The 26,915-nt window shown below is 44.1% G+C and overlaps 1 protein-coding gene across 3 annotated transcripts in view; it reads left to right on the top strand.

Annotated features, from left to right (window-relative positions):
- The window catches only part of CEP192 (centrosomal protein 192), a 1,292,743-nt gene that overhangs the window by 913,485 nt on the left and 352,343 nt on the right, over nt 1-26,915 (top strand). For all 3 annotated transcript variants that reach the window (XM_029590939.1, XM_029590938.1, XM_029590940.1), the window contains 2 exons: nt 11,404-11,513; nt 22,667-22,817. In XM_029590939.1, the coding sequence (XP_029446799.1) occupies nt 11,404-11,513; nt 22,667-22,817 (261 nt within the window). The remainder of the gene's footprint in view (nt 1-11,403; nt 11,514-22,666; nt 22,818-26,915) is intronic.

Here is a 26,915-nt window from a genome sequence, read left to right as displayed (position 1 = left end):
ATGTGCAGTAAATTGTAAATTGTTATCAATTGTATTAATCCATGAAAGGAACGATTGCAGTTTAGCTTCAGATGCCCCCCAGATGAAGAATATATCATCTATGTATCTTTTGTAAATTACAATATCTGCGAACCAATGTGATGTGTACAATTTCTCGACCTCAAACTCCACCATGTATAGATTGGCAATGTCAGGGGCTACTGTAGCCCCCATTGGGACTTCCGACGTGAAGGAAAACCGTGCACGGTGACGTTAGTTCCGGTCCAGGGTATAAAAGTTTCACTTCAATGGGACGCCATTTAAAATACAAGAGCGGCGAGATGCGGCCGCTGGAAAATGAAGGTAGCTCTAAAGAAGCCAAGAAATTGAGTGAAGGAGGCAAATCGCGATTTGAAAGCCGGGTAATTCTTTGAGTACCAGATACAGAAGGACATCCCCCTGAGGCAGAACTTCGGGTTCGAAACACGCGCGTGTCGGGGAGAGGGAGACCAGCCAAAATTTGGCAACAGATGAGTATTGCGGTTCCTCTCGTATCTTTTGATACTTTTGTGCTATGAACAGCGGTGATTTAATGCCCAGTAGTGATCATTTTGCTTGACATTTTAAAAAAGAAAAAACTGCAAAAAAGTTCAAAAAATTTAAATAGTTTACAATTAAAGCAAGGTGGCCCTATACCTAATTAGGAGTCTGTATGACTTTGACAGACCCTTAGAGTGAGGGGCCTACATATATTTGGCGAGATTAATTCATATGAATTAATTACCAGTGTAACAATTGTTTTTGGTTTTGTGGGTTCACATATAAGGTACGCTGGAATACAGTGTGTGAAAGGGTAGAGGTTTGTGATTGATAGAGTAAAAAGATCACCATGAGACGTTGAAACAACTCTCGTCTGTCCCACCTGACGTGTCCTCCAAGCAACCACCAACGAAGGACTGTAAGAAGTCGTTCTTTCGACCACGTCGCTATTATCCTCCATCAGTTAGGCCTCGTCCTGCACGGTCCTCCAACAGGCCTCAGCCTCGCCAGCCAAGAAAGCAAAGACCTACTGTAGCCCCACCTCCTGGGCCTGCGGCGGGCCTTTGACTTCCCTCTACTGAGCACATGCCAGATCCCTCTTCCATACATCCCTGTGGGGGGTCGACTGTTCCACTTCTTACACCGTTGGAAACAGATCACCTCAGATCACTGGGTGTTAGCAATTATCGCACAGGGTTACCACCTCAACTTCATGGCTCTCCCGCCAGACTCCCCGCCCCTTCAGGCATGGAGTCTAACCAGCCACTTGACTCAATTACAACAGGAAGTATTCCTTCTTTTGCAATCAAATGCTATAGAACCCGTCCCTCCCTCTCAACGAGGCAAGGGATTCTACTCCAGGTACTTCCTAATTCCAAAGAAGTCAGGGGGGTTACGTCCCATTTTGGACCTTCGGGCCCTCAACAAATACCTTCAAAAAGGAAAGTTCAAGATGGTAACCCTGGGTGCGCTACTCCCTCTGCTGCAAAGGGGGGATTGGCTGTGCTCCCTCGACCTAAAAGGATGCTTATACCCATATTGCGATAACACACTCCCATCGCAAGTATCTGCGGTTTCTGGTAGGCCGCGACCATTATCAATACCGAGTACTACCTTTCGGTCTGGCATCTGCTCCACGAGTCTTCACCAAATGCCTCGTAGTGGTAGCAGCATTCCTCAGGAAGGAAGGTGTCCACGTCTACCCCTATCTGGACGATTGGCTAATCAGGGCCTCCACCCCTCAGATTGCCCACTCCTCCCTAAAATTGACAATCAACACACTCCTTTCCTTAGGGTTTCTTGTCAATTACGAGAAATCTTGCTTAGTCCCATCTCAAACCTTATCTTTCATTGGAGCAGACTTGGATACCTTACAGGCAAAGGCCTACCTTCCGCTGCAGCGGGTCCAAACTCTCATGTCCCTAGCTCGCCAGCTCCAGTCTCAGGACACGGCCACGGCTCGCCAATTCCTCATTCTCCTAGGACACATGGCATCCTCAGTTCAAGTCACTCCCATGACCCGACTAGCCATGAGAGTAACACAATGGACTCTGCGACACCAATGGATTCAAGCTTCTCAGCACCTGTCCTCCATAGTCGCAGTTACACAAGCGCTTCGCCTGTCTTTAACCTGGTGGACGACTCAAATCAATCTCCTTCAGGGCTTACCTTTTCTCCTACCAGATCCACAAGTAATCCTGACCACCGACGCTTCCCACATCGGTTGGGGGGCTCATGTGGACGATTTCCAAACCCAAGGGTTATGGTCACCAGAGGAAGCCGAACACCAGATAAATTTTTTGGAACTTCGAGCAATCCGTTACGCGCTCAGAATGTTCAAAGATCGTCTTTTGAATCAGATAATCTTAATCCAGACAGACAACCAAGTGGCCATGTGGTACATAAACAAGCAGGGAGGCACAGGCTCTTTCCTTCTGTGTCAGGAAGCTGCGCAGATTTGGGCAGAAGCCCTCTCCCACTCCATGTACCTCAGGGCCACTTACCTGCCGGGAGTAGACAATGTATTGGCAGATCAGCTGAGCCGAGTCTTCCAACCATACGAGTGGTCACTCGATCCTCTGATAGCGACCTCTCTATTTCACAAGTGGGGTTCTCCCCATATAGATCTCTTTGCGTCCCCTCAGAACCACAAATTAGACAATTACTGCTCTCTCATTCGGAGCCACCACTCTCGGCCGAGGGATGCCTTCTCCCTCAAGTGGACATCAGGTCTGCTCTATGCATTCCCTCCACTTCCTCTTCTGTCAAGGACTCTCGTGAAGCTTCGCCAGGACGGAGGAACCATGATCCTGATAGCACCCCACTGGCCACGCCAGGTGTGGTTTCCCATTCTTCAGGATCTCTCCATCCGCAGGCACATCCCTCTGGGAACGGATCCGCATCTGCTCACTCAGAACGACGGATGCCTCCTCCATCCCAACCTCCAAGCCTTGTCCCTGACGGCATGGATGTTGAAAGGTTAGTCCTTCAGCCTTTTAACCTTTCGGATTCGGTTTCTCGTGTCCTGATAGCTTCACGAAAGCCCTCCACCAGAAGATCCTATTCGTATAAATGGAAAAGGTACACATCTTGGTGCACTTCCCAGTCCCTTGATCCCCTTTCCTGTCCAATCTCTAGGTTCTTGGACTATTTATGGCATCTATCGGAATCGGGTCTTAAAACCTCTTCCATTAGGATGCATGTCAGTGCAGTAGCCGCTTTCCATAAAGGCATATAGGGTGTCCCTATTTCAGTACAACCCCTGGTAACACGCTTTCTTAAAGGCTTGCTCCATCTGAAGCCACCCTTACGTCCTCCGGCCCCATCTTGGGACCTTAATCTGGTTCTTGGTCGGCTAATGAAACCACCTTTCGAACCTCTACACTCCTATGAATTAAAGTATCTCACATGGAAGGTATTATTCCTTCTGGCTATCACTTCAGCTCGCAGAGTTAGTGAATTACAGGCCCTAGTTACCTATCCGCCTTACACTAAACTCCTGCAGGACCGGGCGGTACTCCGCACTCACCCTAAATTTTTACCTAAGGTAGTATCGGAGTTTCACATCAATCAATCCATCATACTACCTATCTTTTTTCCCAGGCCCCACTCCAACTCCGGTGAACAGACTCTGCATACCCTAGACTGTAAACGGGCTCTAGCATTCTATCTAGACCGTACAGTTTCTCACAGAAAGAGCACTCAATTATTCGTCTCTTTCCATCCTAACAAGTTAGGACAACCTGTGGGTAAGCAGGCTCTTTCCTCCTGGTTGGCGGACTGCATTTCTTTTTGCTATCAGCAAGCTGGCATTCCTTTTCAAGACCGTGTTAAAGCACACTCTGTGAGGGCCATGGCGACTTCGGTGGCACACCTTTGATCGGTGCCGCTTCCTGACATCTGCAAAGCTGCAACCTGGAGTTCTCTCCATACTTTTGCAGCCCACTATTGTTTGGATAAAGCTGGAAGACAGGATTCCATCTTCGGCCAATCTGTCTTGCGTAACCTTTTTCCAACATGATGTACCAACACCCTTCCACCTTCCCGGTAGGGTGCGGATGCCCTTACCAAATTCCACCCCAGTTGTTGTGCCTCTTGCACGTCGTTGGGTGCATTTGGTGCAAGTCGGGACATCCTCAGCTCGGTACTCACCCATTTGTGAGGACAACCATCCTGCTTGTCCTGTGAGAAAGCAAATGTTGCTTACCTGATGTAACAGGTGTTCTCACAGGACAGCAGGATGTTAGTCCTCACGAAACCCGCCCGCCACCCCGCGGTGTTGGGTTCGTTTTGTTTTTACTTTTTAGGCACTGCCTGTAGCTTTGAAAATCGGACTGAAGGGAGACCCCTGCTGGCTGCAGGGTCAGTGCCTTGCTGGGCATGCCCAGTAGGGGCCAGTCAAAGTTCTGTTTAAACTTTGACAGAAGTTTTCCGTGGTGGGCTCCATCCTCGATGTCACCCATTTGTGAGGACTAACATCCTGCTGTCCTGTGAGAACACCTGTTACATCAGGTAAGCAACATTTGCTTTCTCAAGGCTAGGGGCTCCAAATAGAGAGCAAATAAGAGCGGAGAAAAAGGGCATCCCTACCGGGTCCCCCGTTCAATCGGGAAGGATTTCGAATAACCCTAATTTACTTTTATACATGCGCTAGAGTTGGAGTATAATTTCATAATCCATGTCAAGAAATTTCTGCCCAGACCCATTTTCCGCAAGACTGAGAAGAGGTATTCCCAGTGGACTAGGTCAAACGCTTTTTCCGCATCTATTGTAAGCAATACCATTGGTTGTTGATGACGCTGTGCATACCAAATTAAATCTATTACTCTCCTGCCATTATCTGCCGCTAATCTACCTGGGACAAACCCAGTCTGATTTGGGTATATTAATGAGGTTGCTATACTACTGAGGCGTGTAGCCAATATTTTTGCCAATAACTTTAGGTCCAGATTGATTAAGGATATGGGTCTATAAGACCCGCACTGTGTCACATCCCTGCCAGGTTTCGCTAGGATGGTAATGCCTGCCTGATTTGCATCAGCAGCTATCTCCCCTTCCAATAGGAGATTATTGAAAGCCGCTGCCAGTGGACGTGTAATGAGAGAGCTCAGGATCTTATAAAAACTGGCTATGAATCCATCTATGCTTGGTGATTTCCCTACTTTTAGCCCTTGAAATGCTTTCAGCACTTCCTCCTCTGTTATTGGTTTATTTATTGGTTTATTTGCGGTTGGGATTGCTCTGCACATGGCAAATTGATGTTCCCTAAATATGTCTATGGCTTCTTGGGAAATGTCCTTCCTTTTGGAGTAAAGTTGTTGGTAGAATTTAATAAACTTCTGACGTATTTTCTCGTTATCAGACAATATCTCACCGGTTTCTGATCGTATTTTTAGGATTTGATTCTGTGAAGCTCTGGCTTTAAGCCTTCTGGCTAGCAACCTCCCAGCTTTGTTTCCCCCTTCAAAAAATTCCTGTTTGGCTCTGTCCATTTGAAATGCTATTTCTCCAATAGATAATTCTTTCAACTCCTCCCTCAAGTTATCCAATTGTGTAGCCACCTCCTGGTCTGAACCTCTTTTGTTTCTTATTTCTAGTTTGCTCAACTGGGACATAATTTCCACTTTCCTTTTATTTTTTGTTTCCTGTACATAAGAGGCCTGTGCTATTAATTTGCCTCTGGCAACTGCTTTAAAGCAATCCCACAATGGGTTAGCGGACACTACTTCATTATCATTTTCCTCCAGAAATTTCTCCATCTCTTGGCTCAATACCCTACTGCAGTCAGTATCATTCAATAAGCTGTCATTTAGTCTCCAGAATCTTTCTCCTGATTGTATTTCTAATTTCTGTAATGTTAATGTAATAGCCGCGTGGTCATACCACGTGATTGGGGATATCTCTGTGTTTTTAATCTTATTAGTAATATCTTTATCTACTAAGAAATAGTCAATTCTCGAATAAGTTTTATGTGCTTTTGAATAGAATGTATAGTTACACTCTGCAGGATGGTATAATCTCCAAGCATCTATCAGGTTCCAGTCTCTCATAAGAGTTTTCAGACCCTTCCTATCCCGCCTGGAGTGACTCCATCCTCCCCCGATCGAGTCTAAAAAAGGGTACCGGGTGATATTAAAGTCACCCCCTATAATTAAGGAGCCCTCTACCCACTGTTGGAGGGTGGTTGGCAGTTGCTCAAAAAATATACCTTGTCCTGTATTAGGAGCATAAATATTTACTATAGTATAAATTATATTACCCAGTTTGAACTTAACAATAATGTATCTTCCTTCTGTATCTTGCTGGGTGCCGAGACTCCTCAAATTCCTGTGGACCCTCCGGCAGCGTCTGTTCAGCTTCCAACCCTGGCCGCTGCATCACCCACACCAGCCTTCCGGGAGGAATTTGACCGGATAGTCCAAGAGGCAGTCCTTCAGGCCCTTCGATGGTTTGTCACCACCGGCACCGACTCCCATACAGATGCCTGAACCGGTGCCTACTTTGGCTCCACTCCTCAAACGCTTGGACACCCTGCTCGGTGCACTTCCATTGGTGCCCGTTCCTTCCAGACCAGCGAAGCCTCCACAACCATCGATCCCTCCTCCGGCATCATCCCAATTCCTCTGTCTTCGGACGATGAAGAACCAGACCGTGCCTCTTCTCCTCTACAGGAGCTATCGATGCCAGAGCTGATTCCTGGGCCATCGAGTTTACTCATACCCCGACGTCCATTGAAAACACAGATACCATCTGTACCACCATCACTGTTCTCTGTGCTGCCTCCACCTATCTCGGTGCCTCCACATTTTCCATTGGTGCCACCATCTCATCCAGCTAGGCTTGGACTTCTACCTCCACCTGAAGGCCCGCAGGGTGGAGGAGACCCACCATACAACCCTTGGGGTGATGATTCTTCTGACTCTTATGATTCTGAAGACCTTCTGTCAGAGCCTTCACCCCCAGAAGAAAGATGCCGCTCCCTTCCGGAGGACCTATCATTTGCCAGTTTTATAAAGGAGATGTCTGAAACCATCCCCTTTAAATTACAAACGGAGGAGGATGCGAAGCATAAAATGCTGGAGGTGCTTCAGTTCGTGGATGCCCCCAAAGAGGTAAAGGCAATTCCAATCCATGAAGTTCTGCTTGACCTCTTACACCATACCTGGGAACACCCTGGAACAGTACCACCAGTCAACAGGAAAACAGACGCTACATACCTGGTTCAGACAGCTCCAGGTTTTCAAAAGAGCCAACTACCCCACCACTCCGTAGAGGTGGAATCCGCACAGAAAAAGGCTGAGATCCCGGGCTCACTCCTCTGCCCCACCTGGCAAAGAGCAGAAGTCCTTGGACACCTTTGGCCGAAAAGATTTCCAGGGATCTATGCTGGTGGCCCGTATAGCAGCCTACCAGCTATACATGACACAATACACCAGAAATCTCTGGAAACAAGTTCAAGACTTCTCCAAGACCCTGCCTGAAGAATTCCAGGAAGGATTGTCTACCGTCCTCCAGAAGGAACTCTATGCTGGGAAACACGGTCAGGGCAGTGTATGTTATCCTTGATACTGCCTCCAGAGTATCAGTGGCAGGAGTAAGCACTAGACGCTGGGCTTGGCTTAAATCCTCTGACTTACGCTAAGAAATCCAGGACAGGTTATCAGACCTTCCATGCACAGGGGACAATTTGGTGAAAAAAATTCAAGAGGCAGTAGCGCAACTCAAAGACCACCACAAAACCTTGCGCCAACTGTCCACTGTCCCCCTCTGACTTTTCGTCTACTACCAAGAGAACATTTCGACGAGAACCTAGAAGACTAACCTATAAATCACGTCGGTATTACCCTCCTCCATCCTGGACTAGACCGGCCAGACCCTCTCACAGAGGCCAGCTTTGTCAGCACAGGCCCCCAAAAGCCCAACCAGCTCCTCAGACTGGTCCTGTATCGGGATTTTGACTTCTATCTAGAGAGCACCAGTCAACCGCCCCCCCCCCCCCCCCCCAACTACCTTTCCTGTGCGAGGCCACCTGTGCCACTTTGCCAACAAATGGCACATAATTACCACCGTCCATTGGGTCCTTTCTATAGTAACCCATGGTTACCATCTAAATTTCCTTTCACTACCACTGTACTCTCCACCGCGTCAGGCGTGGAGTCTAACGACCACACTCCACTTCTCGAGGCAGAACTCTCGATCCTTCTGCAGTTCATTGCCGTCGAACCGGTTCCCTGACTGCAGCGAGGAAAAGGTTTCTACTCTTGACATTTCTGATTCTAAAAAGGTCGGGCGGCATACGTCCTATATTGAACCTCCACGCCCTAAACAAACATCTCCGCAAGGAAAGTTCAAAATGGTTACCTTGGGCACCATGCTTCCTCTCCTGCAAAAGGGAGATTGGCTCTGCCCTCTAGATCTTCAGGAGGCTTATGCCCATATAGCCATAACCCCTCCTCATCGAAAATATCTGATTCATAGTGGGTCAAGGCATTTCCAATACTGAGTGCTGCTGTTCGACCTGGCATCAGCACCCGAAGTGATGTATTTACGAAATGCTTGGCAGTAGTGGCAGCTTACCTAAGACAGCGCAGTATCCGTGTCTACCCGTGTCGAGACGATTGGCTACTCAAAGGTCCATCCAAGAAAGTTGTACTTCAGTCCCCTCCGTCTTACCATGCAATGGCTACAGTCATTAGGTTTTCCCATAAACTATCCCAAATCTCATCTGACTCAGTCACGCACCCTATTGTTCATAGGAGCAGATCTAAATAACATTCAAGCCAGAGCGTTCCTCCCAAAGGACCAAGCACGCGCACTGTCAACCTTGGCCAAAGCAGTGCAGACTCGTCAGACGACTTCAGCTCGTCACCTGCTAACCCTGCTAGGACACATGGCATCTACAGTTCATGACCCCAATGGCTCAACTAGCCATGAGAGTGACACAATGGACTTTAAAGTCCCAGTGGTCCCAATCAAATCAAGATCTGTCAGACAGTCCATGTCACCAAACAGCTTCGCCACTCACTGGCTGCTTGGATACAGGAGTCCAATCTTCAGTTAGGTCTACCCTTCCAACCACCAAATCCTCAGATCACATTGACTACAGATGCCTCCAACCTAGGTTGAGGAGCCCATGTGAACCAATTACAACCCCAGGGAACCTGGACCAGGGCAGAAGAAAACCACCAGATAAATTTTCTGGAGCTCCGGGCGATACGGTATGCCCTATTCGCATTTCAGGATTGCCTATCCAACAAGGTAATCCTAATTCAAACAGACAACCAGGTAGCGATGTGGTATCTCAACAAGCAAGAGGGCACAGGCTCTTACCTACATGCCAGGAGGTGGCGCAGATCTGGGCCTGGGCTCTCTCCCATTCCATGCTGTTGAAAGCAACCTACCTAGCAGGCAAAGACAATGTGATGGCAGACCATCTCAGCCAGACCTTTCATCCCCACGAATGGGCCCTAGATCCCACTGTAGCGAAAAGAATTTTCCACCAGTGGGGTTGCCCGCACATCGACCTCTTTGCATCATTTCACAACTGCAAAGTAGATTGATTCTACTCTCTACACTTCAGCCGCGAGTCTCCACAGATGAATGCCTTCGCCCACTTTTGGAACACGGGTCTTCTAATCGCATACCCTCCTATTCCACTCATCAGCAAGACTCTCGTGAAGTTACAAGACCGGGGCACAATGATCCTCATAGCCCCATACTGGCTGCAGCAGGTTTGGTTTCCCATCCTACATGACCTTTCAGTCCAACAACCAATCCGCCTCGGCACAGATCCAACTCTGGTAACGCAGAACAATGGACTGTTATGTCATCAGAACCTCCACTCCCTGTCTCTGATGGCATGGATGTTGAAAGGTTGATTCTACAATCCCTTAACCTTTCTAACTATGTGTCCCAGGTCCTCGTGGCTTCACGGAAGCCTTCTACTAGAAAATCTTATCGTTTAAAGTGGAAAAGATTCTCCTTGTGGTGCACGACAAAAGAAATAGACCCCTTTTCCCGCCCCACAACAAGGTTCCTGGACTACCTTTGGCACCTCTCGGAGTCTGGCCTACAAACTTCCTCCATTCAAGTGCATATAAGTGCCATAGCCGCTTACCATAAAGGTGTAGGAGATGCCCCAATTTTGGCGCAACCCCTTGTAGGGTGCTTTATGAGAGGCTTACTCCAGCTGAAGCCTCCACTGCATCCCCCAGTTGCGTCATGCGACCTCAATGTTGTGCTAGCACAGCTCATGTGACCTTCTTTCGAGCCCCTATGCTCCTGCAAGCTCAGACATCTCACCTGGAAAGTGATATTCCTAGTTGCTATACCTTCGGCTCGCAGAGTCAGTGAGCTACAGGTACTGGTAACATACCCACCTTATACCAAACTTCTCCACGATCGTGCTCTGCACTCACCCTAAATTTTTGCCAAAGGTAGTTTCTCATTTCCACTTAAATCAGTCCATAATACTTCCTACCTTTTTTCCAAAACCTCACTCATGCCCAGGTGAGCGAGCACTGCATTCCTTGGACTGTAAACGTGCGTTCGCCTTTTATTTGGACCGCACTGCAGCCCATAGGAAGTCCATCCAACTTTTTGTCTCCTTTGATAAGACCAAACTGGGAATTCCGGTGGGCAAGCAGACCCTGTCCACCTTGACAATTCAAGAATCCAAATAAGGAATGATTGCATAGACAAAAACCTTCCCAGTATGATGTGTTCACAAAAGACATTCCCTGTGACTCAGCCACAGTGCTGCATGCGATGACAAAAGGCCAGCCCTGGAGTTTCCAGTGGGGCTCAAGTACATTGTTTTGTTAATGCATTTAGCTATTGTTTGGGAGGGCAGTTGCATGCCAGCTGAGAGTTTAGTCAAGGAGGAGACTTTCCCTGTAACCCTCAGCCAACTGTTTTGGGCTATGGAGAAAGGTAGAAATGAGGATAAAAAAATATATATATTCTGGTTGAGCATGGCCATAGATGTGTTCCCGTAGGGAGGGTATTTTGCAGGTAAAACAATACTTTATGAGCAGAAATGCATTATTAAATAATTGCCCACCTGTTATGCAGATTAATTTATCATATATTTAAGTTTACCTACAATGAGCAGATGTGTTCCAGAGGATGGGTTGGGGAAGAGTTTGCACTTCTGTGCATACTTTGTAATTTTGAAAAGTGTTTCTAATTTAAAAAAAAAAAAAAACTTTGCACACAAACTAGCAGGTATAATTTTCAAAAAGAAGGCATGTGCATACTTTCCCTTTGAAAACAATTGTAAAGTATGTAGGTAATTGCCTTCAATTACCTACATATGTAAACTGTTAGAAAATTACCCCCTAAATGTTTGTATGTAAATATAATCTGTGGAAACATTCTTGACAGGGCTTTGTTGCACAGACCTGAGGCTGCAAGAAAAATTCTCTCTGAAAACAGCCTATTAAGAAACATGAAGTTTGATGAGGAATTTCAAGGTGAACAGCTAATGACTGAAGGTAATATAATGCTACATATTTTCCAAGTATGTTGAAACAAGTGTACTTGATTAATAACTTGATTTCTTAAAAAGATTTTGTAAGTAGCCATCCCCTTGATTATTGGTACCATCTTTGTAGTTTCAAGTTAACAGTGCTTCCTGTGCCATTTTTAGACAAAATCTAGCCAGGTGCATGTAGTAATTTTGTAATGTAATCAATATATTTTATATTTAATTCTCAGTATTTATAGAATAATTTTCAAGAATTGTTAATCCACTTTAAAATAAGATACTAGTGCAGTTCAGGAAGGCTACATTTTTAATATTCGTTAGCCTGTAGTATGTGAACTCCAGGACTTAGTGACTTACCATAATAATGTGGTGTTCCATATACATCCTGAATTCCTATCCATGGTGGTGATTTTTCTGTCAATTCTTGTACTGACTTAGCCATGACATATGCGTGGTGTCATCCGGTGGCATTGAACAGACAAGTCTCTCCTAGCTAGTAGAGTTTTAACTCTACTGAACATGTGTGGGAATTCATGCACAGGTGTTGCCTTGTGAGCCTCCTTGGTCATTTTTTGGTCAAGCACAAGCATGGACATGTACTCCAAATATTTTTTACTAAAGTCTTAAAACTGGATGTTATTTGATACTTTTTCTTCAGCATTTACCTCTTTTAGTTACTTCAGGACCCTCTGTAGCATCCATAGCAGCACTTTTCAGTACTAAGAAAAAAAAACAACTTGCCTCCACAACATGTATGGCAAAAAGAAACCTACCATCGATGGTTTCAAAAACCGCATCTGCAGCAAAGTAATGTCCCTTACAGATAGGCACAAACTATATTGATGCCTTGGTCTGAGCCGCAGTCAGCAAGATTCCTACACCTGTGGATGTATGTTCCAATGCTCCAGAGCTGCTAAGGTCAAGAAGCTGCATAAATCTCTTCAGAGTTGCAGTAGGTACCCTTCCTGCAATGCAGCATAGTCTGCCTCATCCGGTAAACAGTTAAGAGGGGATCCTCCAAAATTTCCCCATCGCCACAGGCCAAAGCCATGGAGTCAAGTAGTGCAAGCCACCGTGCATTGAGGAGCAAGGAGTATCAGTGTGGCTGTCGAAACATGTTCCAAAGAAGTATTTATTCTCGAAACTTGCATCACTGATGCAAGAGGCTTTAATAACCAACATGCTCAATGCACGACTTACCGATGCAGTTGATGCACAGCAATTTGAAGATCTTGGTACACGGGGTGTGCACTCCAGTGCATCATGCTGGTGTTACAGCTGGTCCACATCATCCATCTATGCATAGTGCAAGAACACAGTCGGGACACCTTCCATTCTAATAAGAACATAAGAAATTGCCATGCTGGGTCAGACCCAAGGGTCCATCAAGCCCAGCATCCTATTTCCAACAGAGGCCAAACCAGGCCACAAGAACCTGGCAATTACCCAAACACTAAGAAGATCCCATGCTACTGATGCAATTAATAACAGTGGCTATTCCCTAAGTAAACTTGATTAATAGCCATTAATGGACTTCTCCTCCAAGAACTTATCCAAACCTTTTTTGAACCCAGCTACACTAACTGCACTAACCACATCCTCTGGCAACAAATTCTAGAGCTTTATTGTGCGTTGAATAAAAAAGAATTTTCTCCGATTAGTCTTAAATGTGCTACTTGCTAACTTCATGGATTGCCCCTAATCCTTCTATTATTCGAAAGTGTAAATAACTGATTCACATTTACTCGTTCAAGACCTCTCATGATCTTAAAGACCTCTATCATATCCCCCCTCAGCCCTCTCTTCTCCAAGCTGAACAGCCCTAACCTCTTCAGCCTTTCCTCATAGGGGAGCTGTTCCATCCATGCATCAAAAACATTCCAGCTCCATGCTGGCTTTGACACAGTTCAAGGGAGGCCCCTTGAAGCACTCAAAGAAACATTCCTCTGCAATTTTCAGGAATTTGATTGGATCGAAGTACAAGGCTTCTGTAGTCCAGCAATTAACACATCGAGCACCAGATCAGAGTTGTCATGTTGTATTACCTACACAACTGTGTGCTGGTTACCCTAGATCAATTACAGAAGGGGATTTTTTGCCTCTGCCCCCTCTAATTACAAGACCCCTCACGCCTTCAGGATTACTAGCAGAGGGCTTCCAATTGGAGGCAACAGACCTGGTATGTTCCATAGTTCCGCTGACTTCCAATAGACCTCTTATGGTAAATAGGAAACCATTCTTATCTCCGAAGAAAATGTTCCACCTCCTACCCAATGTCAGAGGGACACGTCAGTCGCTTGACCAGATTGCAGATATGGTGAAAACTTTCTTTACCTTTTTGACTAAGGAGATGGAAGGAAATTTCCAGCCTCTTCTCTCCACCTTCATTATGGAAATCTCTGACTGAAGTCCCAGTTTCGCCTGTCAATGTGACGTCATAATCAGAGCCCTTGTTATGAGGTCTTCATCATCCCAATCAATTGCAGTGGAGTCGGCTTGGTTAATGGTGGAGGCTAGGGCATGTCCACTCCGGAGCAACTGGGAAGTTCTATAGGTAATACTGCATGACTTCTGGATACTTCTGACCATAAATTGCTTCCGGAAGACCTTACCTATTTAAAATTTGTGTGTAAAAAAAAAAAAAAAAAAGGAAAAGACACTCTGCATCAGTGTGGTCAAGGATAAAAACCCGAGTCAGAAGCCTTTAGTCTCCAAATACTAGACATGCCATCAGAACCTGCAGCTCTTCCAATCCACAATATTCTGAACCTATTACATAAACAAATGCGAGAAACTCCTATTTGTTGCTTTCATATAGCCAGAAAGCTAAATCTCAAAAGACAGAGTTCAGAAGTCTCAGAGGTTCGGAGTTTGTCCAGCTACCACTTCAATTTGTCATAGTCATGTCCACGCTGAAAAAGTAAAACAAAGATCAGAATTCACCTCCAGGCAAAGACCATAACCTACTAGATCTAATTACTTACCACTTAAATCTCTACTCACCAGTTTTATAAGGTGCAATATCTGATTGCATTCAAAAACTAAAGACTCTTCTACAACCTGTGGATAGCAACACTTATTACCATAAAACGCAGTTGGTTGCAGAGGAATGCAGAAGACCTTATTTTCATTCTGATTCTGTCACACCTAATCAGTCTCCATTGGAGCTCGATGGATGGCATGGCTTAGAGCCAATAGCATTTGAGACAATGTACGTGAGAAATCGGCAGACCTCCCTTGGCTGGGGTATGACCTTTTTGGCAAAAACTCAGAGAAATGGTTGCACAAATTTAAAAAAAAAAAAAAAAAAAAAACCCAACAGAAAAACAGCATGGTATTCTAATCCCTCTGTGATTCCCGATCAGCCTTCCTCTTTGAGACGCTCCTTTTCTTACAAGAGCCATGCTTTCAGAGATGCTCATTCCACCTTTTTCAACAGTATTGCCATTCAGCTCAACGACAACAACCACTTCCATCCAGACCTAGGCAGCGAGAATGCCATCAGCCTAAAATGACACTACAGGTCCAACCTAAAACTGGGCCCAGTTTTTGATCCTTCCAAGCTCTATTCTGGATTCTTGGATTCATGGCACCAATTAACAAAGGACGTTTGGGTTCTCAAGATTGTGGAGTCTGAATACCATTTGTGTTTTACCAGCTGCCATCTCTTCAGTGTTGTTTGACTCTCAATCCAGATCTCTCACTTGATGCAGCTTTATCTGGCAATCAATTGCTTCTTCAATAGCAGGCGATAAAAGCAGTCCCAGCGTCCCAACATGGACATTGCTTCTTCTCCCAATATTTCCTCATTCCCAAGAAATCAGGAGGATTGAGGCCCATTTGGATTTCAGACTCCTGAACAAACATCTACGCCAGGTTCTTATGGCCTGGATTGGGCACTGTTGGAGACAGGATGCTGGGTTTGATGGACCCTTGGTCTGACCCAGTATGGCATGTTCTTATGTTTTTAAGAGAAATTCAAAATGAATATCCTCAGCATGATTCTCTCCTGTATTCAGAATGGATAACAGATGTGCGCACTCAGTCTAGAAGATGCATATTCTCGTATACCCATCCATCTCTCCCGCTGGTGCTACCTTCATTTCAAAGTGGATTCTTCCCATTATCAAAAAAGTACGTCCATTTGGCCTGTCAGTAGATCTAAGAACACACCTGTATCACCAGGGAAAAAGTGTTGCTTTCCCTGCACAAGATGAACCATTTCCTCTTAGATGTAAGCTTTCTGGTGAACTTTGATGAGTCAGATTTAGTACGGAGTCGTAGGATAAAATTTTATCAGAGCATAGATACTCATTGCAAGCAAAGACATTTCTCCCAGGACAAGCAGGATGGGTGACATCAGATGGAGCCCTGTCACAGAACACTTTTGTCAAAGTTTCTAGAACTTTGACTGGCACACTGAGCATGCCCATCATGCCACCAACCCCATGACAACACGGGGTCCCTCTTCAGTCTCTCTTTTTTTCCGCGCAGCGATGGCCTCGCACTTACTAGAATTCTGTGAGAATTTTTCCTCACACGGAAAACTTTGAAGTTTTCTTCAGAATTGTTCCTTGTTTTGGGGTCTCCCCATCGCGCATAGACTTCTCCGATGTCCGGTAAGTCCATTTTGTGTTTTTGCAGCTGGTTCCCGGCTTTTTTCCTCTCAGTGACCAGTCACCGACTGCAGACCGCCTCTTTTTGTCATGGCGACTGGTTTTTGGAAGTGCCCAAAGTGTCCGCAGACTGTCCATAACGGACCCATATGACGTCTGCATCCTGTGTCTCAGGCCTTCCCATGACGTCTATCGATGTCCAAGCTGTGCTCAGATGACCCCCAAAGGGTCTTCAGGAGCCCAGGGTGTTCCCCACCGATATCAGTACCGGGCACCGAGCTTCCGCGAAACCCTGTGGATGCTCCAGTGATGCCCAGCCTGCCTCCTACTCCAGGGTCTGTTTTGTACGCACCCTCATTTCGAGAGGAGCTGGACTGCGTAGTCCAGCAGGCAGTGCTCAATGCCCTTCGGTGCCTTCAGCCGCCACAGACGCTGGCCTTTATACCGGCATCTGAACCAGCACCCTCCATGTGTTGGCACCTCTCCTGGAAAAGCTGGACATCTTGCTCGGTACCTTGCCGACGCAACCCTTACAGGCAGGCCCCTCAGTGCCCAGCCAACCACTGGCATCTCCTCCAGTCTCTATTCCGATTCCGGATTCCTCGGAGGAGGAAGATGTGGCTCCTCTCCCATCTCCGCAGTCGGAGCTGCCGATGCTGGAGCCTGTCCCAGGCCATCGGGCCTCTCGGTGCCTCGGCATCCCTTGCAGGTCCCGGTGCCCTCGATGCCGGTGCCACCGCTGTCTGTGCCCGCGCCCCGTACCCTGGGTTTTAGTTTCTCTCCTCGACACAAGCGCTTCGCAGTTGAGGAAGAGGCCCCCTATGACCCATGGGGGATGCCTCCTCTGAACATTCGTCGGAGGCCTCTGTGGAAATTCTTTCAGAGCCTTTCACCCCGGAAGAGACACCGCGCTCACCTCTGGAGGAGCTCTCCTTTGCTAGTTTCATCAGGGAGATGACAGAAACCATTCCCTTCCAACTGTCAACAGAGGAAGACACCTGCCACAAAATGTTGGAGGTCCTACATTTTGTGGACGCTCCTAAGGAGATGATGGTGGTCCCAGTACACGAGATTCTTCTGAACCTCCTTTACAGTCTGTGGGAACATCCAGGGACTGTGCCTCTGGTCAATAAGATGACAGATGCCACCTACCTAGTGCAACAGGCCCAGGGTTTTTAAAAGAGCCAGTTGCCACACCAGTCGGTGGTAGTGGAATCGGCCGAGAAAAAGGCCAAGAGGACTTGCCCTCACTCCTCCGCCTCTCCAGGGAAAGACCAAAGAGTCTTAGTTGCCCTAGGGCAACGGGTTTTCCAGGGTTCTATGCTGATCATGCGCATAGCTGCATACCAGTTACACATGAACCAGTATAACAGGAACCTGGAAACAAGTTCAGGAGTTCTCGGAAACCCTGCCAGAGCAGTTTCAGGAGGACTTGGGCTCCATCCTCCAGAAAGGATTGGAGGCTGCAAAACACAAAGCGAGAGCGGCCTATGACGTTTTTTGAATTAGCATCAAGGGTCTCGGCAGCAGGCATTGTACCTGAAGACTGGAGGATAGCAAATGTAACCCCAATATTTAAAAAGGGCTCCAGGGGCGATCCGGGAAACTACAGACTGGTTAGCCTGACTTCAGTGCCAGGAAAAATAATGGAAAGTGTTCTAAACATCAAAATCACAGAACACATAGAAAGACATGGTTTAATGGAACAAAGTCAGCATGGCTTTACCCAGGGCAAGTCTTGCCTCACAAATCTGCTTCACTTTTTTGAAGGAGTTAATAAACATGTGGATAAAGGTGAACCAGTAGATATAGTATACTTGGATTTTCAGAAGGCATTTGACAAAGTTCCTCATGAGAGGCTTCTAGGAAAAGTAAAAAGTCATGGGATAGGTGGCGATGTCCTTTCGTGGCTTGCAAACTGGCTAAAAGACAGGAAACAGAGTAGGATTAAATGGTCAATTTTCTCAGTGGAAGGGAGTGGACAGTGGAGTGTCTCTAAGAGGAGACATTTCCTGTCCCTGAAAGTTAAACTGCTTGCAATAGGAGCAAGTTTCTTTTTAAAATATCCCTGTTTATGTTTAGTGAACTATCAGGGTAATAAATATAGTTTTTCTGACCCCCTACAATTGGAGACATTTTTGGTAGATAAGAATGTGGCAGGAGGTAGTAATGATGTCCAATAGAAAAGTAAATACTCTCTCCTTCTCACTTTATTTGTTTTATTAAATTTGATTATAGTAAAACTCCCCCATTATGGGTTATGTAATGAAGATGTCAAATTGTATGATGTATAATTATTTGTAATGTAATAACATTGGACTTACTTCCTGTATTTTTGTTTAAATAACCTTAAATGAAAATTCAATAAAGATTAAATTGAAAAAAAAAATAAACATGTGGATAAAGGTGAACCGGGAGATGTAGTATACTTGGATTTTCAGAAGGCGTTTGACAAAGTTCCTCGTGAGAGGCTTCTAGGAAAAGTAAATAGTCATGAGATAGGTGGCGATGTCCTTTCGTGGATTGTAAACTGGCTAAAAGACAGGAAACAGAGATTTGAATTAAATGGACAATTTTCTCAGTGGAAGGGAGTGGTCAGTGGAGTGCCTCAGGGATCTGTATTGGGACCCTTACTTTTTAATATATTTATAAATGATCTGGAAAGAAATACGACGAGTGAGATAATCAAATTTGCAGATGATACAAAATTGTTCAGAGTAGTTAAATCACAAGCAGATTGTGATAAATTGCAGGAAGACCTTGTGAGACTGGAAAATTGGGCATCCAAATGGCAGATGAAATTTAATGTGGATAAGTGCAAGTTTATGCATATAGGGAAAAATAACCCATGCTATAATTACACAATGTTGGGTTCCATCTTAGGTGCTACAACCCAAGAAAGAGATCTAGGCGTCCTAGTGGATAACACATTGAAATCGTCGGTTCAGTGTGCTGCGGCAGTCAAAAAAGCAAACAGAATGTTGGGAATTATTAGAGAATAGTGAATAAAATGAAAAATGTCATAATGCCTCTGTATCGCTCCATGGTGAGACCGCACCTTGAATACTGTGTACAATTCTGGTCGCTGCATCTCAAAAAAGATATAATTGCGATGGAGAAGGTACAGAGAAGGGCGATTAAAATAAGTGGAATGGAACAGCTCCCCTATGAGGAAAGACTAAAGAGGTTAGGACTTTTCAGCTTGGAGAAGAGACAGCTGAGGGAGGATATGATAGTGGTGTTTAAAATCAGGAGAGGTCTAGAACGGGTAGATGTGAATCGGTTATTTACTCTTTCAGATAATAGAAAGACTAGGGGGCACTCCATGAAGTTAGCATGTGGCACATTTAAAACTAATCGGAGAAAGTTCTTTTTCACTCAATGCACAATTAAACTCTGGAATTTGTTGCCAGAGGATGTGGTTAGTGCAATAAGTCTAGCTGTGTTTAAAAAAAGATTGGATAAGTTCTTGGTGAGAAGTCCATTACCTGCTATTAATTAAGTTGACTTAGACTCCATTGTGTTGCCCACCTTTTTCCCGAGACCACGCTCAAACTGGACTGGAAGCATGCTCTTGCCTTTTATCTAGACCACAATGCAGCCCACAGGCAATCCACCTAGCAATTTGTCTCCTTCAACAAGAATAGACTGGGATTTGCGGTGGGCAAGCAGACCCTCTCCAATTGGTTGGCGGAATGTATTGCTTTCTGCTATCAGCAAGCAGGCCTTCTGCTTGGGGGCTGAGTGAAAGCGAACTCAGTGAGGGCCATAGCAGCATCAGTGGCGCACTTCCTAGCAGTCCCTATCTCCGAAATCTGCAAGGCCGTGGCGCAGAGTTCCCTTCACACTTTCACAGCCCATTACTGTCTGGAAAGGACGGTTGACAGGATAGCGTGTCTGGCCAGTCTGTCCTCCGTAATCTGTTTCCAGTATAACAACCCAACTCTTCCTACCTAGGGCCCAGTATGATGTTCAGGCTGCTCTGTTGTTGCCAACAGCACCCCTGTTGTTGTGCCTTTGCACATTATTGGGTGCTAGTTGGCCCGGAGTGTTTCAGGGACAGCCTGCAGCTTGCTATTCTCCGTGACACGGCTCCATCTGATGATGTCACCCATCTGTGAGGACCAACATCCTACTGTCCTGGGAGAACACCTGTTACAGGTAAGCAACTTTGCTTTCATTTCACACCCAAGTGAAAGCTGTAGTGAAAGGCACACTTTTTATGTTGTGACTTCTTTAAAAGCTCAACATCTGCCTAAACTTTAATGATTTTCAAACAATGCTGCAAGCACGAGTCTTAATTAGTCTCGATTTAGTCTTACTTAAAATTGGTGTTTCATAATCTACCTTGCAGAAATTACAGATCTTGCAAAGTTCAACTGCATGGTTATTAATAGGTACAAAATGCTGTGATCACATTACACCTATCTTGCAAACCCTATGCTGGTTGCCTACCCAGTGGGGAATAAAATTTAAGCTTCTCATACTTGAGTCTTTTAACAGCAAGCACCAGTTTGTATTGTCATATTTAGGATTTACAGACCATTTTGGGCTTGGAGATCTGCTGATTGCAGTTTATTAGATGTCTTTCTCCCATGTAGTACAACTGGTCAAAACATTTGCAAGAACTTTTGCTGTGGCTGGACCACTACTCTGGAATTCTCTACAAGATGAACTTTGGATGCAACCCTGCTTTTTCATACTTTTAGGAAGCATAAAAGACAGTGTTGTTTAAACAAGCATTTGACTTATCTTAAATAGTAAAACTATGTAAACTGGCTAAAACTTGGACTATTGCTCAGAAGTCAGGAATGCAAACCAGCAGTGGATGTGCCAGGAAGCATTTATGCAGAGTAGTTTTTGACAAGTTTATTTGGGTTTTGTTGTAAGTTCATTGTTCTTAATGTGACTTTTGGATATTATGTTGTACGCTGCCAATAAATAAGGAATTGTGTGGGTTTGAAATTTTGTAAATTAAATAACACACGCAAGAAATGGGAGAGGATTTTTGACCAAGTTCAGAGGGAATAGACAGAAATCTAGTCTAGCTTCCAGAGGATCCTTTAATCATGAACAGTCTAACTTTTTTTTTTTTTGTGGGGGGGGGGGGTGTTCATTTTTTGTCCTTTGATCATGTTTAGTGATAGTGTTGTTAACCTTATCAGAGGCCAACAAACATTTTTTTTGATTGGTTTTAGATGCCTTTCTAAATTGACCACAAAGATTTTCATTCCCTTCCATTATTGGGAAATACAGATATGAAGATTTCTCCTAGAGAAAGCTGGAATTTCATTTCCAGTATGTCATGATTTCTGGAAAGACAAGTTTAAATCCATCTTGAATTTAAACTATTGTTGCGGAAAGTTTAGGTTCCTTTCGTATTGTGCTTACTTTTCTAAAATATTTAGCCACAAGATTACATCTTAGTCATATGGAGGTCAATATTCAAATCCATTTAGACAGATAGCTCACAAGTTATCCATCTAAATGGCAAGGTTTTGAATATCGAGCCCCTTATCTTGCTTGTTTTTAGCTAGATAAATCTTCAAAAGATATCAGGTGAAGCAGCACTTTTGAAAGCAAAAAAAAAAAAAATGTAAACAGACCTGCAGCCTGATCCTCTCCTTTACCCTTAAAGTTTCAAATAAAGCTCTTTCAAACTGTGCACCCACCACCGCACCCCCACAAACCCTTTCTAAAGGCTGGATAACTAAACAGTCCAACCAGTTATATTCAAACAAAGCCAATTAGGTTTTTTTTTTAGTTATCCTGCTATGTGTAGCTGGACAACTTTAAGTGAATATATTGAACGGAATATTCAGCGCTGAATATCTGGACAAGTTATCTGGCCAAATTTAACTGGATAACATGCCCACTCACTGTCTTACTTGAATATGGACCTCATGATTCTCAGAATTGAAGTAGGGGCACACCACAATTCATATTTTGTATTTGGGCTATTCATCTGTTCTGCCTATTTTCATTAGGGTTTTGTTTTTTTTTTAATGGAGGTTTAAAAAGGCTGAGCATTAGTTACTTAGTCAGGGGGTGAATTTGTGTGTCTATCTGGGTGCTTTCTCAGGTAAGGACTGAAAACATATGGATCACTCAGACGTTGGAGTCACTGAAGTTGATGATAATTATGCCAAGTTCCATTTGAGCTAATCACTCAAATTGTAATTTGTTAGGGTTCTTATGTACTCTTGATATGCTCTATCTTCGTAAGGCACGTGTACAAGATGGCTTAGCCTTCACAGGAAACGCAATATCTGCTAGATCCATGTTCAGAATGATTAGCCCAATGCTATATAGTCCCGGTTGCACTTTTGGCACTTCTCTACATAAGGATGATAGTTTTCATGGTCTCAGGCCACTAGTCTTCAGGACTATATCCAAATCAAATTCTGGCAACATAAGTGTCACTATTCAAATGTTTTCTTAAACGCAAAAATTACATGTCAGTAGTTGCTTTCTTTATATTTGATTAATTTTATAATGCTTTTGTCTATCAGTTCTGTGAATTTTTTTTTATTTTTTATTACAGTGTATGATTTACCCCAAAGAGCAAATGACATACAGCTGTTCTATGGAAATATACATAAAGTTATCCTCTCCGTATTTGGAAGTATTGGAGGTACCGGCTCTAATGGGCCATCGTGTCTGCCATCTCCAAGACCTAGCTTGGAATCTGACAGGTAATTCATGCACATTGTGTTTTGAATAATGGTATTCATGATTTTTGATGGAATTTTGATGTATTTTGAAGTGTTAAAACTGTTAAATAGAAGGAAGGTAATATTTGAAAGATTATAAAAAAAAAAAAAAAAATGGAACCAGTAGGGATGTTGTAAAAGCAGCATTGAGGAGTGTAAGTAATATTATCTTACATGTAATCTGATTATTTAAATAGATATGATTAGAGTTCAATTAATGAGGGTTCAGGTAGTCTTGTACATTTTGAGAGAGATCATAAGAACCTTACTGCAGCTTAACCCATTATGTCCAAGTGTCCTATTTAGAGGACAGCTTCTTAAAAAAATTGTTACATAATGGGATAAGATATACAATGGTTAGATAAGGTAGACCATGTGTGTATTTTAAGACTCCTACTCCCATTAAAAACTGCAAGCTGCTCCTGTCTAGGCTGTGTCTTCTGAGAAGGATGTCTTGCTAGATCTCTGCAACACAGCAGTTCTACATCTTTATTTCTAACTGCAGTGATATTCTTTGCTGTTTTTACAACATTTTCTTTTTTAGTGTTCAATAGATCATTTCAGCTTTTGTCAAGTCTTTTTGCTTTTTGTCTTTGTTGCCTTTGTCATGCCAGCTGATGTCAGCAGTTTTGCTTTGCTGACCAATGTTGCTTTGGACTTGTGGCTAGTATGGTTTTAGGGAGTTCCTCTTGCACAGTCATCTTTTTTTTTATTTCTTCTTTCAACATAATTTCTGATACTATTCCCTCAGTATTGGCACTAAAACAAGCAGCTTCAAACAGTATACAAGGTGCTCCTAAATGGTCCATCTATGATTGGTAGTCTTAGACATTGTCTACATTTGAAATGTTTGTGCCTAGTTGTCATTTAGCCTGGTTTGGCCCTAGGCCTAACTCACTAGAGGTTGGGTGGCCAGACCCAGGAAGCAAACTTAAGTTCCTCAGTTTGAAGTTAAGATATCCACAGATGCCTCCAATCAAAGATGAAAAGTTCATCTAAACAACCTTTGTTCTCCACAGGAAAATTACTCCATATATACCACCTAAGTTGAGAGCAATCTCCAATGCTGTAAAAGTATTGAATCCCTGATTAAAAGGTAAAGTGGTGTTAATCCAAACATACAACCAAATAGTGATGATCAATATCAACAAACAAGGAGAAACAGTCTCTTCAGTCTGTCAAGAGGCATGCAAGATACAGAAATGAGCAAGTTCCCTAAGGATGTATCAGATAGCTTTCTCCCTAGAAACCAAAACCAGATAATAGCAGGCTTTCATCTTACTGCAACTTTAAAAATCATGTAGCATATGAATTGTTTTTACTTTGGGGCACTCTGCAGATCTGTTTGCAATGAAATAAAGCTTCAACCTACTATTCCAAGAGGCCTGCAAGGAACAGTCTAGCAATGGATGCTTTTCAAGCAAATGGAATCAAGGGCAACTTTGTGCTTCCATGCCCCCACCCCCAATTCCATGGCCAAGACCATTTTTTTAAAAATTAAACAAAAAATGCCTAATGATTTATGGTAGCCCCACTTTGGCCATGTAGAATTTGGTTACCGTGGATTCAGTGCCTAGCTCTCTTCACAACCAAAAGAATTGAGACTATTTCTATGCTTGATCACACAGTACAGTGAGAATCTTCTCCAACCCAATCTTCAGTCTTGAGCTCTGATGGAATGGATGTTGTACATTAGCTACTCTTTTATGTGATTGCCTATTAAATGAGCAACATTATCCTAGCATCAAGAAAAAGCTTTATTAGAAGATCTTAAAACTTTAAATTGAAAATATTTTCTATCTGGTGTTCACAAATCAATCAGGACCCCTTTAAGTATCTGGTTCCCCTCTTACTTCAATACCTCTTAATCTTTTCTGACTCAGAACTGAAAACTAACTCAGAGTTCATCTTAGTGCTATAGGAGCATACTACGAGAATTCAGGAGACTTTCCTATCTCCCCGCAACCTATAGTTGCCAGATTTATGAAAGACCTAAACTATCTTCAGTTTCATGTTAAAGATCTTCCTCCTTTTTTGGGATCTGATTTTAGTTTTTTTTTATCTCATGAAATCACCAATTGAGCTTCTAGCAGGAGTAGTACTAAAATTCCTTTCTTACAAGATTTCATTTTTGGTAACTATAACTTCTGCCTAGAGAGTAAGCAAGTTGCAAACAACTATCTTATATACTCTGTATTCCTGTATTTATTACAAAGAGTAATTTTGAAAACTCATTCTAAATTTCTACCAAAAATGGACTCTTAATTTCACTTTAATCAATCCATAGTATTGCTAACATTTTTTTCCAAGACCACACACTTATAAGGGCAAACAGGATCTTTATACATTGGACTACAGAAGAGCTTTATTTTATTTGAAGAGTACAGAGTCTTACAGAAAGTCCTCAAAACCCAGTCAGACCGTATTTTTCAGTTATCAAAAAATGTATTCCACCTGGAATTGATTGCATCTCTTAATATACTCTTTCAGGACAAAAGTAAGATGAAAGCACATAATCTGTGCTACCACAGCTTACTTAGTCTATAGAAGATATTTGCAAACCTGCCACCTAGACTTCCATTCACATTTCATTACTCATTACTGCTTAGAAAACACTTCACATCAAGACAAATTTTGGTGACACAGTTTTCAAAAGCTTATTTAATTCTTTCAGCTCCTTCCAACCTTTTCATCATACAAGTTGCATGTTTTTTACCACTGATAATAGCATAAATATTTTAATACATCCCTCATCTTCAGAGTCCCCACTTGTGAGGCTGACTTGACCTGTTGTCTACTGAGAGCATCTGCTACAGGTAAGCAATTTTGCTTTACTAGAATATTTCACTCATTTCATGGCTATCAGACTATCAGGTTTATGCAACAATTTTGTTAAATACTCTGTGGAACAGTGGTTCCCAAACTTTTTCATGTTGTGGCACATCTAGCACTGGGGTCACTTCACTGATGCACACAATCACCTTCCCTTTCTCTCTACTCCCCTGGCATAATCACCTTCCCTTTCCGCCCCACTCCTCCACCCCAATCCCCTGGCATAATAGTTTTCTGTTTCATCTTCCCCCAGCCCCATGAGGTATTCATTTGACCTTTCAAATGGTTAAATGCATTCCAGGATGCTCAACTAATAGAAATGCATACCAGGTGGTCAGTACAATTATAGAAGAAAGTAAGAATGCTGATATCAATGTTATCCATCTGGAACCCAATGAACTCACTATAAATGGTGTCCACAAGGTACAGGAAGGTATCCAAAATCTAGGGGAGAAGATTATAGACACATGCTAAAGACTATTTCCTTTTCTGTTCCCTGTTCATGGAAAGGGAAATGAAAGTTTATGCCATATAGATAATTTCAATATCTGGCTCAAAATCTGGTGTAAGGAAGATGGTTTTTAGATACATTGGAGCCTGGGGTCATGTATGGAGCAATAAAAGATTATATGGTAAGGATGGCTTACATTTGTCTGTGGCAGGAAAGAGGATGCTGTTGTGATTCCTGCCCGCAGAGCTTCCCTCCGCAAGCAGGCCTCTTACCTTTTCAGCCGTTCTGCTCCTCCCCGACACTGCTGGGAGGCTGTCGTTGCTGCCACACCCGCTGCCGATCTCTCAAGCGGCTTGGAGGCCGCCGCTTCTGCCGCACTCCTGCGGCCTGGTGTCGCCGACGCTATCTTCATGCAGCCTGGAGGCCGCGCCTACCAGCTCCTCTTGCGGCGGGGAGCCCCGGGGTTCTTCCTGAGCGACAGTGGGAGGCCTCTGCCGCTCTGATGTCATCCCATGGCCTGGAGTCTGCCCCAAAACCTGCCTGTTTGTTCTGCGTCAAAGTGCAGGAAAGTGCCGCTGTCTGTGGTGCTGCTTCTGCTTCCTGCCTGCTTCTAGGCGCTGGCGCGCACCTCTTCACTACATTTAAAGGGCCTGCGGTTGGATATGCCCCGGGCCCTACCTAATGATTACTTCCTACTTCAGCCCTACAAAAGAGCCCTGCCTGCCTTCAGTGAGGGCCTTCAGATTGGGTTTCACAGTCGTCTGTGTCCTTCTCTTCGGTCCAGGTCCTCCGTGGTC

This window comes from Rhinatrema bivittatum, chromosome 2 (genome assembly GCF_901001135.1).
Source record: "Rhinatrema bivittatum chromosome 2, aRhiBiv1.1, whole genome shotgun sequence".
In the NCBI taxonomy this organism is placed as follows: domain Eukaryota; kingdom Metazoa; phylum Chordata; class Amphibia; order Gymnophiona; family Rhinatrematidae; genus Rhinatrema; species Rhinatrema bivittatum.
The sequence above is the reverse complement of the archived record's forward strand: the minus strand, read 5'-3'. Positions and strand labels throughout refer to the sequence as shown.